Source organism: Eleutherodactylus coqui, chromosome 3 (genome assembly GCF_035609145.1).
Source record: "Eleutherodactylus coqui strain aEleCoq1 chromosome 3, aEleCoq1.hap1, whole genome shotgun sequence".
Lineage (NCBI taxonomy): Eukaryota > Metazoa > Chordata > Amphibia > Anura > Eleutherodactylidae > Eleutherodactylus > Eleutherodactylus coqui.
The window spans coordinates 149,913,577-149,935,968 of record NC_089839.1 but is presented as its reverse complement, the minus strand read 5'-3'; the positions used below and the strand labels follow the sequence as shown (position 1 = coordinate 149,935,968).

At 42.3% G+C, this 22,392-nt stretch overlaps 1 protein-coding gene across 2 annotated transcripts in view; it reads right to left on the bottom strand.

Moving 5' to 3' along the window:
• STAB1 (stabilin 1) overlaps nucleotides 1-22,392 on the bottom strand; it is a 201,738-nt gene that overhangs the window by 116,521 nt on the left and 62,825 nt on the right. Inside the window, exons 17-27 of one of the 2 annotated variants that reach the window (XM_066596318.1) lie at nucleotides 21,614-21,694; nucleotides 17,697-17,855; nucleotides 16,600-16,656; nucleotides 16,423-16,506; nucleotides 13,058-13,144; nucleotides 12,715-12,826; nucleotides 9,059-9,245; nucleotides 8,342-8,435; nucleotides 7,567-7,725; nucleotides 4,431-4,526; nucleotides 765-860 (exon numbers count right to left, since the gene is read on the bottom strand). In XM_066596318.1, coding sequence (XP_066452415.1) covers nucleotides 765-860; nucleotides 4,431-4,526; nucleotides 7,567-7,725; nucleotides 8,342-8,435; nucleotides 9,059-9,245; nucleotides 12,715-12,826; nucleotides 13,058-13,144; nucleotides 16,423-16,506; nucleotides 16,600-16,656; nucleotides 17,697-17,855; nucleotides 21,614-21,694 — 1,212 coding nt within the window. The remainder of the gene's footprint in view (nucleotides 1-764; nucleotides 861-4,430; nucleotides 4,527-7,566; nucleotides 7,726-8,341; nucleotides 8,436-9,058; nucleotides 9,246-12,714; nucleotides 12,827-13,057; nucleotides 13,145-16,422; nucleotides 16,507-16,599; nucleotides 16,657-17,696; nucleotides 17,856-21,613; nucleotides 21,695-22,392) is intronic. The other variant, XM_066596319.1, reaches the window with a different exon arrangement.

The following is a 22,392-nucleotide window of genomic DNA, read 5'->3' as shown; positions in this document are numbered from 1 at the left end:
TACAGCCAGCATAAAGAGGATGCAATGCTATATAAGGGTAGCTTCATACGACATGTATGCGCACGCAAAATATGCATATGCGTTGTGCAGAGAAGAGAACCCATTGTTTTCAAAGGGTTTATTCTTACTTTCGCTTTTGCGCACGCAAAAAAAAGCCTTTTAAATCACGTTCCCCAGCATCACAAAAAGTACAATAAAATGCGCTAAAATGCCAGCAATAGCGTGACCTTCACTGCGCAAAATGTCACACTATCACATGCAATTTTAGTGCATATGCCCATGTGAAGACACCCTAAGTGTTGCCTTTTAATTACAGATTTTCCCTGCACATCAAAATTATCGGTCCCCCATATGGAACTACGACACAGCCCATCACTTCAATTCCTATTTTTTGGTACCCGTCAACTTTCTGGAGGCAAAAAACAAACACAAAAAGGCACTCACAGGGTTAATATGTTCAGCAGCTATACTGGATTAATAAGTATTTGGAAGCTCACTTTCTTTGGTTCTACAAGAACATGCACAACACTGCTGTGAACATTTATGACAGATGCAGCCATGTCTAATAACCCTGATATTTGGTGCAAACTACACCAAGGAGAAGGTGTGAATTGGGCGCTGAGCTAGACACACAAAAAGCCCAGAGTCCAGTATACTCCCAATACCAGTGAAGCCAATCCAATTTAGAGAGATAATGTTGCCTTTATTGCAATTTTGTTTCATTACAATATTTTTAAGTAGAGAATAGAATAATTTATACTTACCATCATCACGTCTGCATAACAGGTGATGCCATCTCCCCCAAACCCATCGGGACAGGCACATGTTCTCTGTCCTCCTGAGGTTGGCGTACAATTAGCCTAAGAGAATGGATTATCATGCTTATTAATGAGTGTTTAACGACTCAATCAAGCAATGTTTTAAGGAACATACCCGACCCAGTAAGACATGGAATACAGTGATTGGCATTCAATACATTCATTAGCCTCTTTTAATTTACTTCTTTGTTTCCCAATATGGTTTATAATCCTGGTTCTTATGCCCTGAGACTCTGGACCCTAGACTCAAAATGAGCAGTGTAATACAAAGGAACGTAACAATAACGGTCCCATAGGGTGCAAGAGCGACTGGGCCCGGAAGGGTTGAGTGGCCCGCACTGCTGCTCGCCAACAACACAGTCCAGCCATAGTAGTAGCGGGTCTTACATGCATAGACAGCACAATGCATGCCAACAAGGCGGCTTCATTTTCTGATGGACTGTGCTTGCAGTTCTGAAAGTAGTAACTGTAAGTAACTACCAGTGCTGTGCCTGACTCACAGATGAAGGAGGTCTGATCAAGCAGCATGACGCAACCTCTTCCTGCTAGATCATGCATGATAGTCCTACTCCACTGGCAGCAGTTCCCAAGGGGCTCGATCACCCGCAATCTACCTCGCATGTACAATGGGGGATATTTATTTAAGACTAGTGACTTATCCTAAAGACAGGTGTTTTAGATAAGTGTCAACCCAGTAAGATACACTAAATCTAATAGAAGCAAAGGGCCTCTTATTAAGTTTGATGCATGCTGTGCCCGCCACGTGCCACTTTCTGAAATCCATGGCAGATCAAACCTGTCCTAGATTTGGGCTATAATTTATGCCAGTTTTTGGCATTAAATATAGTGAATTTGATGTGCCATGGTCGACCACTCTTCCTCCCGCAATCCCTTCCCCCTTTTTCCAAATTTACAAAAATGGTTGAAAAGCCAAAAAGTTGCAAATTTTTGTGCAAATGGGAATTACGCAAAAATTTGTAAATATTCTATGCTAGAATTCTAGTATAAATGCTTTCATGCATTTCCCCAATATATTTAATTGTATGTTTGAGTGTGCATATGTATAGGTGTGTAGCATAAAGCACATATAATGTACTTAATATTCTTTATTTACTGTATATGGTGCCAACATAATACGCAGAGCTATATAAATATGTCTGTGTATAGCATATATGTGGATACCATATAGGGTGCAATTAATATATGTGTGTAGTAATTACTTGATGTATGTGTATATACTGTATGTGTGTAGCGTATTTGTTCTGTATGCGTATATTTGAGTGCAGCATATGTGCTAGTAAAAGCGTAATACTATAATCTATGGTGGGGGTGCAAAGTTTGCTCTGGGGTCTACAAGATAGTAGTTACTGCAGCACTTATAATACATATGGTTGGAAACAACCACTTTGTGTAACAGTTAAGAGGCCTAAATGGAGGCACTCAGAGTCCCTGTGGCTCTTTGCTACTGTGCAGGAGGCACCCCGTGGAGCCTCAGTATAGCGCTTCTAGTGGACAGTATCTCCATAACACGGTGTATAATGGAACGTGGTACAATGTTTATTCTGTCAGATCTAAACTGAGGGTGCATTCAGACGAGTGTATGCTTACATAGGAGCGCTCAAAACCGCGTGCCTACATACATGCACAAACACGCGTGAATGTAGGTCCGTGCAGCATTGCTTTCAATGCGGCTGCTGCCCTTGGCCCCATTGAAAGCAATAGGATGCCGGCAACCCCTGCAGTGATTTTCAGGGCAGGGCTTGAAATATAAGCCCTTCCCTGAAATTCATCCGTGGTTTGTGTAAAAAAAAAAAAATCATATATATACACACACATATACATACACACACTCACTCACCTCTCTGCCGCTGCCGTGTAAATATTCCCTGCGGGAAGTCCCCTTGTCACTGAACACTGTGACAGCACTGTCATAGTGTTCAGTAACAAGGGGACTCCCTGCGGGGAGTGAAGAATCCCTTGCCACAGATGTGACAGCTGTGGCTGAGGTTCGAGATGTTCTCCCATTGCTTTCAATGGGACCAGCGCTTCTGCAGCCCCATTGAAAGCAATGGGCTGCCGGCAAGCGCCGGAGGGATTTTCGGGGAAGGGCTTTAAATATAAGTCCTTCCCTGAAAATCATCCCTAGAATGTGTTAAAATAAAAAAAACATATCCTTATCTCTCCCCTGTTGCCAGGGCTCAGGCTGGTCCAGCCCCGTCTTCACCCTGCACTGGTATGAATCTCTTTCAGCAGGCAGGGATTTAAAATCCCTGCCTCCTGAAAGGGCTGTATCTGACTGAGCGCTCAGCTAATCACAGGCAGAGCTCGGCCATTTATTAAATTCAATGAAAGAGATTCATAGCAGTGCAGGGAGAAGACACTGCTGGACGCGCCTGAGCCCCGGCAGCTGAGGAGAGGAAGTTTTTTTTAAAACACATTTTAGGGATGATTTTTCAGGGAAGGGCTTATATTTAAAGCCCTTCCCTGAAAATCCCTGCAGGGCTTCCCGGCAGCCCATTGCTTTCAATGGGGCTGTAGAAGCTCCGGTCCCATTGAAAGCAATGGGAGAACATCGTGATCCTCTGCCACAGCTGTGAAAGCAATGAATACCCTGTGATATCCTGTGAAATCCTTTGCCTCAGCTGTCACAGCTATCACAGGGTATTCTTTACTCCCCACGGGGAGTCGCCTTGTCACTGAACACTGTGACAGTGCGGTCACAGTATTCAGTGACAAGGGGACTCCCCGCAGGGAATATTTACACACACCACGGACCTATGGTGTATGCACGTCCTATCTTTTACAGGTGCGCATGTTTGCAGGCCTGTAAAAAACGGACATGTAAACACCATATGGAACCAATGGTTCTAATAGACGCGTGGTTTTGTGTGCACGTATGTACGCATACGTTCGTCTGAATGCGCCCTGAATCCAATATCCAAATCTCTGAGATAGGCTGTGTACACTATGGCCCCACAGAAGTCTCTGGATGCGAACTGTGGCCCTATATAACATGGAAGTAGTACTCAGCTGTAATAACCTACTATTGTATTTTGTGCACACACAGAAAAAAAATCAACGTACATTATTTGATATTTTTTAAAAACATTGTGTAATTGTTCCAAAAATGTAATATAATATACAACACAGATAATACCGTCACAAATCTGGACAGATGTTAATTGTTAATGTAATCGCATGATCAATTCTAAAGCGACTTAAGCTGCAATGTCAAGTTGCTCATCTAAATATTCATGTCATCTTGGCTAAGACAATTGTGAATGGTAGCTAAGCTGCCTGTCCACAAGCGATAGTTCATTGCGTAACCCGCGGCAATCATCCGGGTAACGCAGTAAATGTTTTCCATAGCGTTGATATGGAAAGCGCAGCCCCCTGTCCACAAGTGGAGAATCATAGCGATTCTCCACTCGCGGGATTTAAATCACGGCATGCCGCAATTTTCCGCGATTCTCCGCGGTGAGCCTATCTGTCAGATAGGCTCACTGCAAAGAGCTGACAGCTCTCCCCCATGGCAGAATATCGACAGGGGGCCCTAGGGAGATTCTTGCATTGTAATCACATATCAATTCTTACACTGCTGACATTACCAACCATTAGGTGACAGCCGCCATTGTCTTCTAAACAAATGTTGACTGGGTCACAGAAGTATCCATCCCCAGTGTATCCTTTCTTACAAATACAGTCAATCTGCAAAATACAAAAAAGTGGAAATAATTCATAAAATGCTTCTGTGTCTAGATATTGCTGTAACATACACATTATGGTGCCCCCTGCTGTTCAAATTTCCTTTCAGAACCTCCACCTAATTTTCAATAAGGGCCATGTCAGCTTTAGGGCTTTTACCCACTAGCGTTTTTTTTTAACGCTACGATATTGCTGCGTTTTTTTCAATGGGACTTTCTAATGTTAAAATCGCATCGCCCAAAAATCGCAAGTTTGTGCTATTGCGATTTTTGTGTGATTGTATTTTAACATAAAAAAAAATTCCCATTGAAAAAAGTGTTAAAAAAAACGCTAGTGGGTAAGAGCCCTTATGGCTGCCTTTAAAGGGCATTTTGTACTTGTAAGACTATAGTAACGGTAATAGTGATTCCGTTAGTGACCCCCATTGTAGCCCCAGCAATAATAGTGACCCTCAATAGTAATAGTGACCCCCATAGTGGCCGCAGTAGTAATTTGGTAGTGACCTCCTTTGTGGGCCCAGTAGTAAAAGTGACCCCAGTAATATTAGTGACCCCCATTATGGCCCCGGTAGTAATAGTGACCCCATAATGGCTCCAGTAGTAATAGTGACCCCCATAGTGGCTCCAGTCAGAATACTGATATCCCCCATAGTTGTCCCAGTAGTAATAGTGACCCCCATAGTGGAACCAGTAGTAATAGGGTCCCCCATAATGACTCCAGTAGTAATAGTAACCCTCTAGTTATCCTAGTAGTAAGTGCCGCTATATTGGTGGCCCCAGTAGCAATAGTGCCTCAAAGAGTAACTCCAGTAGTAATAGGGTCCCCTATATTGGCCCAGTAGTAATAGTGACCCCCATAGTGGCTTCAAAAATAAGTGACCACCATAGTGGCCCTAGTAGTAACAAGGTCCCCCATAATGGTTCCAGTAGTTATAGTGATCCTGTAGTGGCCCCAGTAGTAAACGTCCCCTATTTTGGTGACCCCCAGTAGTAATAGTGTCCCTTATATTGGCCTCAGTAGTAATAAGTGACCCCATAGTGGTCCCAGTAGTAATACTGACCCCTCTATTGGCCTCTGACTTTCGAGTCACCTAGTCTGCAGCTCCGGTGTGGTGGCAGACGCAGACGCTGCTGATTGTGTGACTGCTCACCTCTCCCCTCGGCATCTGCTTACAGAGTGGCGTGTGAAAACACCGGGGGAAAAAACGGTGGTCACAGCCTCAGCAGCAACTGTCGCCACTACCAGGCCAATGCTGCAGGCTGGGTGAGTGGAATGCCCATAGTGTTTAATGGGCAATTTTGGTCCATGAATACGCACCAAAATAGAGCATGCTAAAAATTGTTTCTTACGTGTAGCATTCGTCTGCACAAAAAACGCTTGTCTGAATACACCAATTTAATTCAATGGGTCCATGTGCTGTCTGCATTCTGCCAGTACGAAAATAAGGACTGAATTCAGACAGAGAATACACCCATTGGGATTGGCCCTAACAAAAAGTAGGGACCACAGTGAAAACGTAGGTTGGATCATAATGCACTGACTTATCTATTACCACAAGTTTGCATAGAAGCAGTAGAAAGAAAGCAATACAACATTTTTCAGCAAAACTATGAGCAAAATTGCTTTTATTCTATGTAATTGTCATACACTGGGACAATAAATAAAATGGTTTACAATGATGAAGATGGCTTTTTCACATTTTGTGTCCGAGTTGAGAGATTAACTTGTGAAAAAACATATAAGGGGCTTTACCCACTAGCGTTTTTTTAATGCTGTGATATCACAGGTTTTTTTTTACTGCAAATGTCAGTGGGACTTTCTAATGTTAAAATCGCATTGCACAAAAATCTCAAGTTTGCGCTTCTGCAATTTTTGTGCAGTGCAATTTTAACATTAGTCCCATTGACATTTTCAGTAAAAAAAAAATCACAGCAATGTCGCAGCATTAAAAAAACGCTAGTGGGTAAAAGCCCTAAGGGCAAATTTTTCTTCGGATGACTTTAGCATGCAGATCACATTTGAGCAAGCTACACTGCCCAATAGACCAGTAGAGCAGTACTCTGATGGTAGCCAGATGTTCCATAACTCAGTGTTGAGGGTTTTACTTCCCATATCTCACGATTTTACAAGAAGTTCTAATGAGATATTTTAGGACAGGATATAACAAAATGTATAAGGACAGCGCTCACAGATCAAAGCACAATGAAAAACGTTGCCTAATTGGCAAGTTTGGACTTACCCGGTGTATAGTAGGACCCTAAGTGAGGGACCCACTAACACCCCATATCCTCGTAAGCTTTAAATAAATTATTAATACTCCTGCAGGGTTCCTTCTTATCCTGTCAGGCTAGAGACAAGGAGAGCCAGCAGATTTTATCACCGTATCCTTATGGGGATCCGTATCCAAATAGGCAGAAACATACAAGAAAAAAAGGGATCTGCGCTCCTTTAGGAAAAATATCCTCTCGTAACCAATGGTTGGTACAAACTCCGTTTATTTCGTACGACGCGTTTCGTCCTTAGGACTTTATCAAGTACATGTCCTTAAGGGGTTAAAGCGGTATTCCAGCCAAATCAGAGAAAATAATCGATTCTATTCAGAATTCACAGCAAGAGGCCATATTTACCAATACGAAGGTACGATGCTATATGAAACATTTTATGCAGATGTAAAATAGTGAAGAGCAACCACTCACACATCTGCGATTTATTGGGGGGAGGGGTTGGCTTCTTAGTATTATACTTACGTAGATAAGTCATAAAATATGTGTAAGTCACACTGATAAATATAGTGAATCCCACAGGCTTGCAATAATACTAACAGATCCAGTGGGTTAAACGCATGTTCTATCTTGGTGCGTATTACACGCGTATACACTCCAAGATAGAATATGCCAATAGGCGGCCCACAGCAGGGGTCAAAAGGGCAGCTCAGTGCTAATGATTAAAATCTCATGGATTTCATATGCTGTTTCCATTTTTTTGTCCACTCCCCGTACGTTAATTATGTCAGACAGTTACTTTTGATCATTGTAACTTTTACCTTTCCCGGACGGACAAATTTGCAGTCAGCATTAATATCACAGCCGCTTCTATTTTCCAGGGCACAGTTGTCAATGGGTATACATTCTATACCATCTCCAGTCCAGCCAGGGATACACTGGCAAATAACCCCTCCAGTTGGTGCAATGGTGCAGATAGCCTGAAAATAATACATCAATTAATCACAATACATTGGCTGTAATAGGACATAAAAAGGAACAAATCACATTGAAGCCAACTGGCTACCATTGTTTTCAACAAACATACCGGTGACCACAAGGCCTATAAAATGCTACTGAAATCTACCTCTTAGCAGACACAATTACATTGTAATCAAATACAACCAACTTAGTTGCCAACAGTCCTCATTTTCACAGGGCTGTCCAGTGAACCACACCCTTAAAGGAACATGGTTTAGGCTAATTTGCATTAAAAGTGTTTTCTGGGCCATTAAGAAGATATTGCAGAGCAGAATGAGAGGGGCCTAAAATAGCCCACAATTGGGAGACATGAACACATTAACCCCTTCCCACTTCAGGCCGTACATTTATATTCTGGAGCGTTGAGGTATGTATTAAACAGCACCATTGAAAAATACAACTCGTCCCGCAAAAAACAAGCCCTCATACAACGACGTTGATGGATAAATAAAGGAGTTACGTTTTTTTTTTTTTAAAGGGGGGAGGAAAAAATGAAAATGGAAAAAAAGGGGGGCTGCGTAAGTAAGGGGTTAAATTAGAAAATTTGAAACCTTACATCATAATATGCATACTTACATTTTCTGAACAACCCCCTCTATCTGGCATTTTGCACTGATCTAAAGGTTGACAAAAAGATCCATCACCTTGATATCCGTTCTTACACAGACAACTGAAAGACAAATCAAAGTCAGACAATAAAAAGTTATAAAGTATATTTTAAAAAGAGTACTCAGATCATAATATATTCATAGGATATATCACAAGTGGGGGCTCAGAAGTGGGACTCCATCTATTGGAAGAACAGGAGTTCTGTGACCCCCCTTCCCTCCTTCCTCCTCAATTCATCAATCCAAATTTGTTGGTAGCAGCCAAAAATGAGGGGAAAACAAAGAAGAGCAAGCATTCATGATATCCTCTATTACAATCTATGGGGATGCCACTACTTTCTGGTGCTCCTGGTAATTCCAATAGACAGCGATGGAGAGAACAGCACGCTCAGCCTGCTCTCTTCTGTCCCCCTGCTGATCACTTTGATTTGCTGAATCGGACTGATGTGATCCCATCCTCCAGACAGGCAACCATGAACATCTTTTATCAGGATACACTTTTACATAGAATGTGATTTCTGCACACCAAAAGGGAGGATTTTTTCCCCAGAATTTATGTCCATTTTATGTTAAACTGGTTGTCAGTAAAATGTAAATCTCTAACTAAGCTGTAAATCGGAGTGTGAAAGATCTAAGGGGAAGTTAACTCAAAAGTGAACACAAAAATGATAAACCCTGAATTTACCTTGTAATGTTATCTGTAGATACACACACGGCATTTACATGACAGTACTGGGTCATGTTTACAGCTGTACATGGCTCAGATAGTCTGTCGCAGTATTCTCCAATGTAACCTACATTACAGCGGCCTCCTTGACAAATTCCACGGCTACCAGGCCGGTTGTCACAGATTCCATGTAAACACCTGCATTCTAAGAGAAAAAAAATCAAAAAGCATGTACACACACATATCTATATATACACTCATTCTCAAAAACAACGAATACCCTGTTGTATCGACTCTAGCTTTGATACAAGATGTGATACGAATGGACATGTTTGATACAAGATGTGGTACGAATGGGCATATTGTAACACCTCACTTGGATACAAGATGTGATGCAGTCGGTCATGGAGGTTCTAGTACCCTGTTATGCTGCCTCTAGCTTGGATACAAGATGTGACATAGGTGGGCATGGAGGCTCTAGTACCCTGTTGGAACACCTCTAGCTTGGATACAAGATGTGATATGGATGGGGTTGGATGCTCTAGTACCTCATTGTACCGCCTCTAGCTTGGATACAAGATGTGATACAGGTGGGCATGGAGGCTCTAGTACCCTGTTGTATCACCTCTAGCTTGGATGCAAGATGTTATATAGGCTGGTATGGAGGCTTTAGTACTCTGTTGTGCCGCCTCCAGCTTGGATATGAGATGTGATACGGGGGGGCATGGAGGCTATAGTACCGTGTTATACCACCTCTAGCTTTGATACAAGATGTGATACTGGTGGGCATGGAGGCTCTAGTACCCTATTGGAACACTTTTAGCTTGGTTACAAGATGTGATACGTGTGGGCATGGAGGCTCTAGTACTCTGTTGTACCTCCTCTAGCTTGGATACAAGACATGATATGGGTGGGCAAGGAGGCTTTACTACCCTCTTGTGCTATCTCTTGCTTGGATACAAGATGTGATATAGTTGGGCTTAAAGGCTCTAGTACCCTGGTGTACTGTCTGCAGCTTGGATACAAGATGTGATATGGGTGAGCATGGAGGCATACAGGTTCTGTATGGTATCATGTGGCATATCACTCTACTGTGCTGTAACTGAGACTCTAGATTGTGCAAACTCATAAGCTGTCAAAGTTAGCATAGCAAATGGTCCCATACATGTTCTATTGGCGATAAATCTGAAAACCTGGCAGCCACGGAAGTGCTGCAAAGTTGTGGAGACATTCCTTTGACCCCCTTGCTGTGTGCGGCCGAGCATTATCTTGCTGGAAGATGCCTCATGGAAACTACCATGAGAGGAACAAGTGGCTGCAGGATGTCCTGAACATATCGCTGAGCTGTCATCGTCCCTCGTACCACTAGTAGGGGTGACCCCCCAGACTATTACACCAGCAGTTGGGCAGTATTCTGCTCTGCAGCAGAGACAGTATTGCAGTGCTCAACCCTAGGTCTCCAGATTGAACACAGCCATCATCAGTACCCAAAATAAACCTGGATTCTTTGCTCAAGACAGCCCGGTTCCATTCCATAGCAGTTCAGTTTCATCGTTCATGAAACCATTGCAAACAGAGACAGTGTTGGGTGGTTGTCAATGTTAGCACATGCAAATAAGGAAAATGAAACAATACCTTTGCAGCACCACCTATTGGATGGCAGCATTCCATTAAATCAATGATTGACCCTTTAAACAGGTCTGTAGAGCAATGATTGGGAATTAAAAACCACGCTAGAATCCATACGCAGACAGCTGTTTCGGGGGTTTGCCCCTCATTAGTGTGCAGTAAGATCCTGGATTGGCTGGTGAGATGCCTGTGACGTGGGTCAGGTGGGGTAACATCTCTCCTTAGGAAGAGCACCAAGAAGGTAAGTGGAGAGACTTATAAGACCATCCTTATAAGTCTCCTCACTCACCTCCTAGGTGCCTTTCCTAAGGAGAGATGTTACCCCTCCCGATCCAATCTCCGGACAGCAGAGAAAGAAACAGTTGGAGATGCTTGTGCTTGTCGGACAATCGGATGATCCTCTCTACTGATGGTCTGTCGAGAGTGTCCTGAGCCTGGTCAACTTGTGTGCATTCTCCCACGCATCCACTGTTCACAAAACCTCCTAACAGTCTGGTCAGAACGGCCCATGTGGGGGGACAATTCTTTCACACGGCCATCCAGCTTCTCAGATCCCAATAATGCGCCCCTCTCACACTCTGTTAACTGGGCGAAATCTCTTCTCTGTGTCGTAGAGGTGTCTAGTGGTCAACAAGCTCTACACAAGTGGAAGAAGAGGTCCAGTACACACAAGGAGCCTCAGAGGACCGTTTATAGGCCAAGGGTGGAGCCACTTTTAGAGTCTCAGGTGGAAAGACCGTTCATCTAATCACCACAACTCTAATAATTTGCCTATCTGCCTGAGATACAACTGCATGCCGAGTTTTGCAGCAAAATGATAACTTTTTCTAGGTGCTTGATTTTGTTTTAACAAAAAGAGAATATACATATATATATAGACAGAGAGAGAGACAGAGAGACAGAAAGAGAGACAGAGAGAGAGAGAGATTTTGTTGTATTTTTTTATTTCACTAAGAGAAAACATCACAGTATAAAAGGATGAGGTTTAATGTTTAGAAAAATCAAAACAGCTGCTATTAATATAAAAAGAAATGGTACTCACCTTGTTTTCCCAGCAGTCCTTTATTTAAAGCAGACAGCATGTGACTGCTGCAGCCGTTCACGTTCCGTATTACTGGCATCACCACTTGGCGATAGTAGCAATAATGCTCGGACTTAAAGGGGTTGTCCCGCGCCGAAACGGGTTGTTTTTTTTTTCAACCCCCCCCCCCCCCCCCCATTCGGCGCGAGACAACCCCGATGCAGGGGTTAAAAAAGAACACCGCACAGCGCTTACCTGAATCCCCGCGCTCCGGTGACTTCTTACTTACCTGCTGAAGATGGCCGCCGGGATCTTCTCCCTCGGTGGACCGCAGGGCTTCTGTGCGGTCCATTGCCGATTCCAGCCTCCTGATTGGCTGGAATCGGCACGTGACGGGGCGGAGCTACACGGAGTCGCTCTCCTGCACGAGCGGCCCCATTGAGAAAAGAAGAAGACCCGGACTGCGCAAGCGCGTCTAATTTGGAGCTTAGACGCTGAAAATTAGACGGCTCCATGGAAACGAGGATGCTAGCAACGGAGCAGGTAAGTGAAAAACTTCTTATAACTTCTGTATGGCTCATAATTAATGCACAATGTACATTACAAAGTGCATTAATATGGCCATACAGAAGTGTATAGACGCACTTGCTTTCGCGGGACAACCCCTTTAAGCACATGACTATTGCGGCCACTGATTGGCTGCAGCAGTCACAAGCAGTGCAAAACAACATTGGTGCCCACTTGTATATAGACCAGTGTTGGACCACTGGGCCTTCATGAAAATGAAAATAATTTAACATTGTCATGTACAGTAGCTAGTGAGCATTCCAATTCATTGGTATGTTGGAGGAAAAGTCACGACACTTGCATTACATGCAGGTCACAGGCTCCCTGTTTTATGTAAATAAAAATTTTTCACTGTATGTTTAAAAGTTATGCAACTTTTTTCAAATGTTGAACAAAATTTTTAAGGGTGTTGTAATTGATGTACATTTTTTCTAACCTTACCAGTTCTACTTCTTACCTTCTTCACACTCATCACCATGTTTATTGGGTTCGGTGCAGATATGACAGGCAATTCCTTTATATCTATGATAACACTCGCACTTGCCGTTCCCATTCATACCGTCATTGCACTGTAAGGAATAAGACAGAAAGGCAGATTAAGAAAGTGCGTGTGACAAAGGGACAAAACGGGTCAAGGGTTCATCTTGGACATGGAAAAGCAGGCCAGACTTGCTTCGTAGAAGAACATTTCTTTGTAGCAAGTAAAATCCAAACAAGCTACATAATAATACATAGAAGCCTGAACAATGATGACATCTAGTTTCCTAAGTGTCAGAAAACATCAGTAAGTACACACTTACAGTTCCTCGTCCATAGCATGGATTTGAGAATCCACCAGGGCATGGCTTGCAATCTGGACCGTAGAACCCTTTGCAGCATCCATTCACCTGAAAGAGCCAACATATTTCCATCACAATATTCTTATGCCTTTGTAGGTTTGCTATCAATAGTGGGATAGCAACTTTCTCTGCCCTATGTAACCCTAGTTTGTGGGATTCCTCTGCACTTAAAAGCGTGGTCAAATACACTTTTCAATGCAGTGGAAAAAGTGCCAATGTAAACCCCCTGAATGTATGACAAAAGGCCACTTTTCTGGCATATGTCAGGCCCTTTATAGACCAATGGACACATTCAGGTATACTCCAGGAGCATTCAGTTGTAATTGCAAACTTAGCCTTGTTTGCAGATAAAAAAAGTGCATACAAATAAATATTAATATTATTATATTTAAAAGTGTAAGGTAATTTTCTCTCTATATACAGTAATACACAAACTTGTAATCCCCAGCCATCATCGGTCATGTCACTACAATATGTAACCTCTCTTTCCTCTGGTATCCTTTCCTCCTGCTTAAAACATGCAGTTATTTCCCCATTACTAAAAAAGCCAACTCTTGACCCATCCTGTAATGCCAACTACCGAGCAGTCTCCAATCTCCTCTTCATCTCTGAACTCCTGGAACGCCTGGTCTACTCTTGCCTAATCTTCTACCTCTCTACAAACTTCGATCTTGACCCCTTACCGTCTTGTTTCCGAGCTTGGCATTCTACAAAAACAAAATCTTTCTAAGACTGAACTTTTTGTGTTTCTGCTCTTCAATTTACTTAATCCTGATATCTCCATCTCTGTGTGTGGCATCACCATAACTCCTCAGCAGCATGCCTGCTATCTTGGGGTCATATTGGACTCTGATCTCTCGTTTTCTCCTTATATTCAATAACTTGTATGCTCATGTCACCTGCACCTCAAAAGCATCTCCAGAATTAAAACTTATCTCACAGTAGGTAAAGGTAAAGTCCCCTGGTGCAAGCACCGAGTCATGACTGACTCCTAGGGTGACGTCACATTGTGACGTTTTCTTGTCAGACTGTTTTTGTTGGGTGGTTTTCCATTGCCTTCCCCAGTCATCTTTTACCCTCCCAACAAGCTGGTTACTCATTTTACTGACCTCAGAAGGATGGAAGGCTGAGTAAAGCTTGAGACGGCTATCTGAACCATGTGGAGATTGAATCCGCAACCTTCAGGTCATGAGTGAGAGCTTAGGACTGCATTTCTGCTGCCTTAACACTCTGCACTACACGGGGCATCTCACAGTAGAAACAACTAAAACTTCAATTGCTGTCTTGATCCACTGTCTGCTTGATTATTGCAACTTGCTACTAGTTGGTCTTCTCCTTGCTGAACTCTCTCATTTCCAATCATTCCTACATTCAGCAGCCAGTTTATCTTTTTGTCTAACCGCTTCACTGATGTCTCCGCCTTGTGCTAGTCACTGCACTGATGCCTCCACTCTGTGCCAGTCGCTGCACTGATGCCTCTCACCCTGTGCCAGTCGCTGCACTGATGCATCCCACCCTGTGCTAGACGCTACACTGCTGCCTCCACTCTATACCAGTTGCTACACTGATGCCTCCACTCTGTGTCAGTTGCTGCATTGATACCTTCACCCTGTGCCAGTCACTGCACTGATGCCTCCACCATGTGCCAGTCACTGCACCCATTGCCTGTGCACTATAAAATTCATTTTAAGTGTTGCGTCTGTCTGAGATCCCTTTTAGCTCTTGCAGTGAGATTATATTTGTGTGCATTGAGGATGATGATGCTTATTCTTGCTCTCACCATAGTTGGTTACACAATTATGCCTAATGAGTTTTATACTTAAACCATTCCCGGCACCAAGCAGTGTCTCTTGGTGCTTGGTATCTACTATATGTGAAACGTAGCAGTCCATTCCATTATTTAAGCCATTCAATTCTCCTCCAGTCTATTATTCTGAGGGGCCTCTATCAGCCCATCAGCATTCCCACAACACAATTGCTTAGTTCTGCTGCTGTATCTATGTACTGAGCTTGGTTCTGGTTTTGTAATTATGTTATAACTAGTATTTATTCAGTGAGCTGTTCTGATGTGGATATGCTGCTGTTTTGTTGCTTTCTGCACATACGGAAGACAGGCAGACTGCCTATCAGTGCAATAGATTTCATTTTTTCTTATGATAGGGATATCACAGAGTTCCATTTATACTAAGGCTGGCACTGAGAACACCCCTCAAAAGCAGCAGGAGCAGTGTGGAGGACATTATACAGCAGTACTGAGCAGTGGAGATGTGAATCCAGTGCTTGGGTGAGATAAAACACTTGGTAGAAGCTATTTTTCTGTCTTTATTTACCTCTCTGCTGTTGTGTTCCTTCAGCAGCACCTTCCTCCTCCGCTCCTCCCTGAATAGACTTCTATGTGCTGCAACTGTAATCTGATCTCTCAGTGAACAGACCTCTATGTACAGATTTTATTGCTACACTCAGAATGAGTGACCAGTGCAGGAGGCAGGTAGAAAAGTAGCTGAGTAAAGCATTGCTTTCTAATGAGTCGTGTTGCAAAGTTACTTATATTTACAAGTACTATTGATTTAAGAAAAAAGATTATAAGTTTAGTTACTCTGTAAGTGTAACCAATGGCTATACAGCTTTATTGCAAGTTTTAATCAGTACGCTACCCAAGGCTGTCACTATAAAGACACTCAAGTACAGGCTTCCTATAACATCTACCAGTTCCATCGGGCTCTGTTTCACCTAGAAATAATGAATACATTTGCTTTCTTATTAAAATGGTTTTCCTTGATCTTACAATAATGGCCTGTGGTAAGGATAGGCCATTAATGTCTTACGGGTGGCGTGCCACCTCAAGACCACCAACACTCAGCACAACAGTGTTGCCCATTCGCAGCAATACCTGGCACAGTGATTTATGCACGTCTATCTAGTATTGCAGCTCTGCCCATTGGTGACTATATTGCAAGTTTCAGCAAGTAATTGCTACCACAAAATACGGCTCCAGCATATATAGGGTCTATATTTCTATATCATTTGTTGTGTTTCTACACATACAGTTATAAAGGGCCACTCATCATTTCCTTACATGTGACATAGTCCAGATTGCATTGAGCTAGTGTTTGTGTTGTGTGATATAAATTAAAAGTAGAGGAAGTTGATACTTGACAGTTCCGTACTTTGTAGTATACATTTCCTTGGATGATAGGATCAAACACACATGCATGATCTTCGCAACACCACAAATTAGCCACCACAACTAGACCGCATATTGAAGAGTTACACTTTTAATACTTTGTAGAAGTGTTTTACTAATTTAGTATTTTCTTAATACTCACAGTAACAGGGAGACTGCAGTTTCTGGCGCAGCCTAGAGCACTTTTACCGCCGTCTTCATAGTGACATCCTCTATCGATAGTTCCCTGGAAGCATGATAGACTCAAGTAAGTCAATTCTAAACACGAAGTTTACAGTAATCAAATCATCCCCATTTAAAGAACTGAGGTTTTTGTTACCATGTCAGTACTGCCATCCGGACAGGGCAGTGGGGAGTCACATTTGGAGCAAGTACCCTGTTTAAGATATTAATTGGAACAAGTTACATGGGATAGCTGCAACAATTAAAAGCACAATTCACACAGAAAGTATGTGCAACTGTAATAAAATGAAATGTTCCTAAACCATTCCACCATCCTGTATAGATTTATACTCCAGCTTTTAAAGATTCATTACAGGCTTGCTTAACAATACTTCAGAGCGACTCTAGGACACTTTACATATCCTTGCCTCTACAGTAGGTGACATTCATGTGGCTACCTACCCAGAGGCGTAACTTGAAGCTCCCGGGCCCCGATGCAAAACTTGTAACAGGGCCCCCAACTATAATGCTTTACTCATAGTACTGGGCTCCCTATATAGAGAAAAGAGGCCTTATGGGCCCTCTAAGGCTCCTGGGCCCGGGTGCAACCGCATCCCCTGCATCCTCTATAGTTACGCCCCTGCGACCTATCCTTTCAGGAATAGATAAGGCCGTATTAACCCTCTCCTTCATTATACTTCCTTGTGTGTCATTCCTCCCTTTTTGTCTGTTCGTTATGTCGTTTGGTCGCATCTGGTGCTACGGTTCAGTGCCTGGCACTTGGTTATATTCCATTGCATAGTACTTATTTTGATAAATGTATGACTTACTTGTTTAACTCTGGTCAGTATGAATATGAATTTGTATGATTTCTCATAAGATTTAATATGAATGGGTATGATTTCCTATCCCTTTGTTTAGAAAGGTTTGGATTTTCTATGATACTACTCCTTTTCTGCTGTCCCATTTTCATTGCAAAATAGTTCTCTTATCCATGATATTAAGTTACAAATTCTTTCCTTGTATTTATTGGTGGTTTATATGTGGATGAAGAAATCTGTCTCATTTTTTTCTTTAGATCTTTGGAAAAATCCAATAGAAATAAAATGATTTTTTAAAAAAAGGATATGTTCCTTCCATTAAATGTTCTTGTTTTTGAGAAGTTGTTTTTATAGTAGTCCGTGGTGAAATGTCAAAGCAGCTTACAGGACACAAATATACAACTAGTACGGTAGGAGAGAAGCATGCTGTTACCTGTACAACTTCTTTCTTCGTCTCATTGCATGTAGCTGGCAGAATTGGTAATATAGTTGAAGGAATTAAAATTCCATCCAGAACGTGAATAATCCCGTTAGAAGCAACTATATCGCTGTGCACAAGAGGGACTCCCTCGTCTCCAAACAGAATTCTCCCCTGATAAGGTAATAAAGAAACCCACACATTTACACACTACTACGCAGGTTGGCGAAATAAGGGCGGCTTCAGATGAGCGTATGCGCAAATACTCTTGCCTCAGTGAACGAGGTTGATTTGCGCGTGTATTGGCGCATTGTATTGTGTTTTTTTGCACACGCTAGTCCTGTTCATGTACCCTTGCCCTGATTTATAAAATCTATTTAACTTATGAAAGTCTAGATGTGTTCTCTTTTTCACAAAATTGCGCAGCACATTGTGCGTGTTCTTATTTTCTGCACGCGCATTTGAGCACTTCCCATGGACTTCTATGGGGCCCTGGGTGTGTTAAGCAGGAAAATAGAGCAGGTCCTAGATTTTTGTGTGCGGAAAAAGGAAATGAGAATGTACCCATTAAATTAATGGGATCTATTTTCTGTTTTTTGCGCACTCAATTTTTGTGTGCATAAAAATGGGCACAAATACGTCTGTTTGAAGCCGCCCTAAATGGTACACAAATAAGAAAACTTAACATTAACAATGGTTGTAGAAGCTGAGAAATGTGGTGCCGACTGATTGAGTTCATATACTGAGGCTGGGCACACACAAACGGGTTGGATTCCGCATGCAGATTTCTGTAGCGGAAGATCTGCGATCCATCGTGGAAAATAATTGCGAATAGTCTTGGAAGATCGCGGATTCAAAAGTTTTTCCATGCGGATGTATGTATATGCACAGCGTATCATCCGCATGGAAGAAAGATCTCTCTCTCCCCTCCAGCTGGCATTCTGGCTTTTCTAATTATTTTCCTATCAGGTTGCAAATGTTTCCGCTGCTCCTATGCAATTAAAATGGATCCATAGACATCTAATGAGTCCGCCCGCGTAGCATCCGCACTAAAATAGAGAAGCTTCGAAAACATATGGCTTTCAATGCCTGCATTTCACCATGGATATTCCGTGCGGACAGCGATCGTGGAATCCGCAATTCAATAAAATCTGTTCGTGTGAGCCCAGCTTTAAGAGAGGATTTCTATGACTAAATATCCGTTCCATTTATCCGAATGGGGTGGTTTCGGCAGCAAAAACATAGATTTCTGCAAGCCTCGTTCAGAACAATGCGACAGTCACAGAAATGTCTGAAACAAATCTGCTATGTGAGACTGGAACCCCGCAGCCAACAGGCATGAAATCATATCTACAGCACCTGCAAACCTCTGAAGCAGCGGCGAACAAACATGGTGGGCAGACACCTATGAAATGTTTTTCCATACAGGCCATTATTTATAGGATTTGATTTGCTTCATGCAAATCAAATCTAATACATTAATGCAGTCAACGTCAACCTCAGTGCTCAGTCGCGGTTCTTTCTCCTCTAGGATCTGATGTCAATCAGCATCGGAACTTATTGCGGCATCTTTACCTGTAATTGTATATCAGATACAGCTTATTATTTTATACCAACCTGAGAATAGTACTGGGTGAGTCAAAAGTGTGTCTTTTGCAAGTCCATGTAAGCAGTGTCGTTGACAAAGGAGGTACAGATCGATGTGATACTGCAGGCAGTCGGGTCAACACGAGTTTTAGACATTCAATGAGACACATGCCACGCAAGTTACACATGACTGTGTTGCAAAACTGATTCAAAAGTTCAAAAAGATTATACATGTGGATGATGCGGTATGATCAGCGTGCCCTGAAACAGCTACATATGAAGGAACGGCCACCATGATCCTGGCGCCTCTTGCCAAGAACCCCAGGAAGAGGGCCTGTATAAGCCATTCAAGGGTTGTACACATCATGCACACCAACAAGTGGCATCTGTTCAAGAACGGTGTGCCTGTAGAATGGGAAGAGCGAGTTCACTAATGTCTTGATGTGGGTGGTGAATGTATCCTGTGAAATTTATATTGGGATAAACATGTATGCAGACTGAATGGAGAGGTTTGATTCACTTGTATTAGATGATTATTGCGCTATCATTTGCTGGGCTTAACACTGCACTTGAAATGGTTCTTGATTCGGGGCCTATATGCAGCATTATTACTGAATAGGGGACTATGAGGGGCATTATTACTGAGTGGGGGCATATATGTAGTATTATTACTAAGTGTGGGCCTATATGGGGCATTATTACTAAGTGGGAGCCTAAATTAAGTATTATTGCTGAGCAGGGCCTATATTGGGCATTATTACTCAGTGGAAATCTACATGGAGCGTTATCACTGAGTAGGTGTCTTTGAGTGTAGCCTATGAGGGAGATTATTACTGAGTGGGAATCTATGTGAAGCATTCCTACTTAGTGGAGGCCTATTGTAAGAATAATTACTGAGTGAGGGCATTATTATTGAATGGGGGCAATTTTACTGTGTGTGTGAAATAAAAAAGGGCACTTACTATGTGGAGCCTACAGGGAGAACACAAAGGGGGATTCTATTATTGTGTGGGTCACCTCAGGTAGCATTACTACTATCTGGTGCACTATGGATGGGGAGATTATACTAAAGTTTGAAAAACTAGGATAGGTCCCTGGAAAATTGAGCAGTTAAAGATATCTGTGTGTTAAATTCAGCAAAGACAAGTTATGAGAAGTCTTCATGACGGTCTGGGCCAGACGAAGAAAAAGGGAAAGTGAAGAATTTCAGTCAGAGGAGATGTCACCTGTGAAAAATGCCTCATATCACTCCTGTGAAATTCCAATCCTCTTGCGCAAGTTTCATGAGCAATAGAGGATCGGAAGTATTTCCCATTGCTATTAATGGGAAACCTTGCATCGTACTGGCATACAAGACCTATCTGATGTATCTAAGGTTCCACTGAAATCAATGAGGTTCCAAGTAGTGCAAAAAATAAAACATGCCGAATTCTTTTTTTCCTTGCAGCGTCGCTGCGAGAAAAAACATCACTCATGTGTATGACTGCATTCTAAAGAATGGAGTTCATATTCACATGAAATTTGTGAGTCTCACAATGCAGAAAAACTTGCGCGAGATTAGCGCTCGTGTGAAACCGGGAACATTCACACATAGCTGATTTTGGTGTGGTTCCGTACCAAAAATTGCATCAAAATCTGCATTATTGGTGCAGATTTTGATACAGATCCTTTCAGATTTCACCCTTCAAACCCACATTAAAATCAGCACCAAATCTGCTAACTATGAACATTCCATTAGGGGCAATCTTATTGGGACAATTAGGGTATTTCCACACACACAGTGGATTTGTTGTGGACATGGGGGTCCAAGTTGTGTGAAAAGCCACAGGACTTTGGTCCTTAATGCATCACTGGGTGGTAGCACTCGCTTTTACTGATAATTACCAGACTGTACTTCCAAGTCCAATTGTAGTCTGGCAATAAAGGGCAAAGCAGTAGTGGTGTGCATGTAACGGCAGCACCCTGAAGGACTTCTTAATTAATAATTACAATAGGGAGCTCCAGTTTATGCTTCACTTTAAAGGTTATGGGGCTCAAAGGTCAAGGAACGGGGAGACTGGGGAGCTGTGTTTCATATGCCTTGTTCCTGTGCTGTGTCCCCTGAAGTTGGCACATGCTCTCCCATAAAGATGAATTGGAGAGTGCCCACACACAGCTGGCTGAAGAGTCATGTTGTGTGCGCACCAACTTCATGGGGACACAGTGCAGGATCGGGGCACCTGATGAGTATGACACAGCTTCTTGGGATCCTGTTCAGTCAACTTTTAGCTCATAATGTGGTTTATGCTTGAAAAGATAAGATACAATATAAAGATATATAATAAATGAAGGACTTTGGTACTTACATTTCCCGTCACATTGATCTTAAGAAATTCATTTAAGGAAGTCAAAATATGAGGCATAGTAATAAGTCTGTCTATAGTAATCTGAAAAATTAGAACCAATCAGAAGCAATTAATATTAGCAGTTACATTGTTTTATACAACTTTATTTAAAGTAAATCTCCAATTTTTAACACATTTGGTCTTGGTTAATGTCTTAGAAAGTAAGAGAATACTAAAAAGAACCAATCCTCACCTGTTAAATCCTCCAACCCAAGAGGAACAATGCTTAAGAGGTCTTTACATGTCCTGTAGTAATGCCATCATGCACGTCCATGTGATCACTGCAGCAAATGATTGGCCTAAATGATCTTGCGCCATACATGCAAGTATGACCACTGAGGCTTGTGATTGACTGTAGTAATTATTTGGAGATACATTATGTCATCGCTGCAGCAAAGTAAACAAACAGCAGCGGAGACCACTGGAGCGTTAGCACTGTACCGGCAGCTGAGCATTGGTTATTTTTTATTTCGGTACATTTCCTATTGGTAATATTTTAAACTTCCATAAAACCACTTTAATGCCCCATAACAGATATAAAGGTACATTAGGAAATCAACGCACAAAGAATTTTGGACCTACTAATAATGAAAAAGCTAAACTGGTATTCATGGATGGACTTTAAAGGGGTTGTATTAGAACTAGAGCTTATACTCTATCCACAAGATAGGGGTTAACTTGCAGATCGGTTCAGGTCTCACTATTGGGGCCCCTGTCAATCTCGAGAATGGATTCCCATG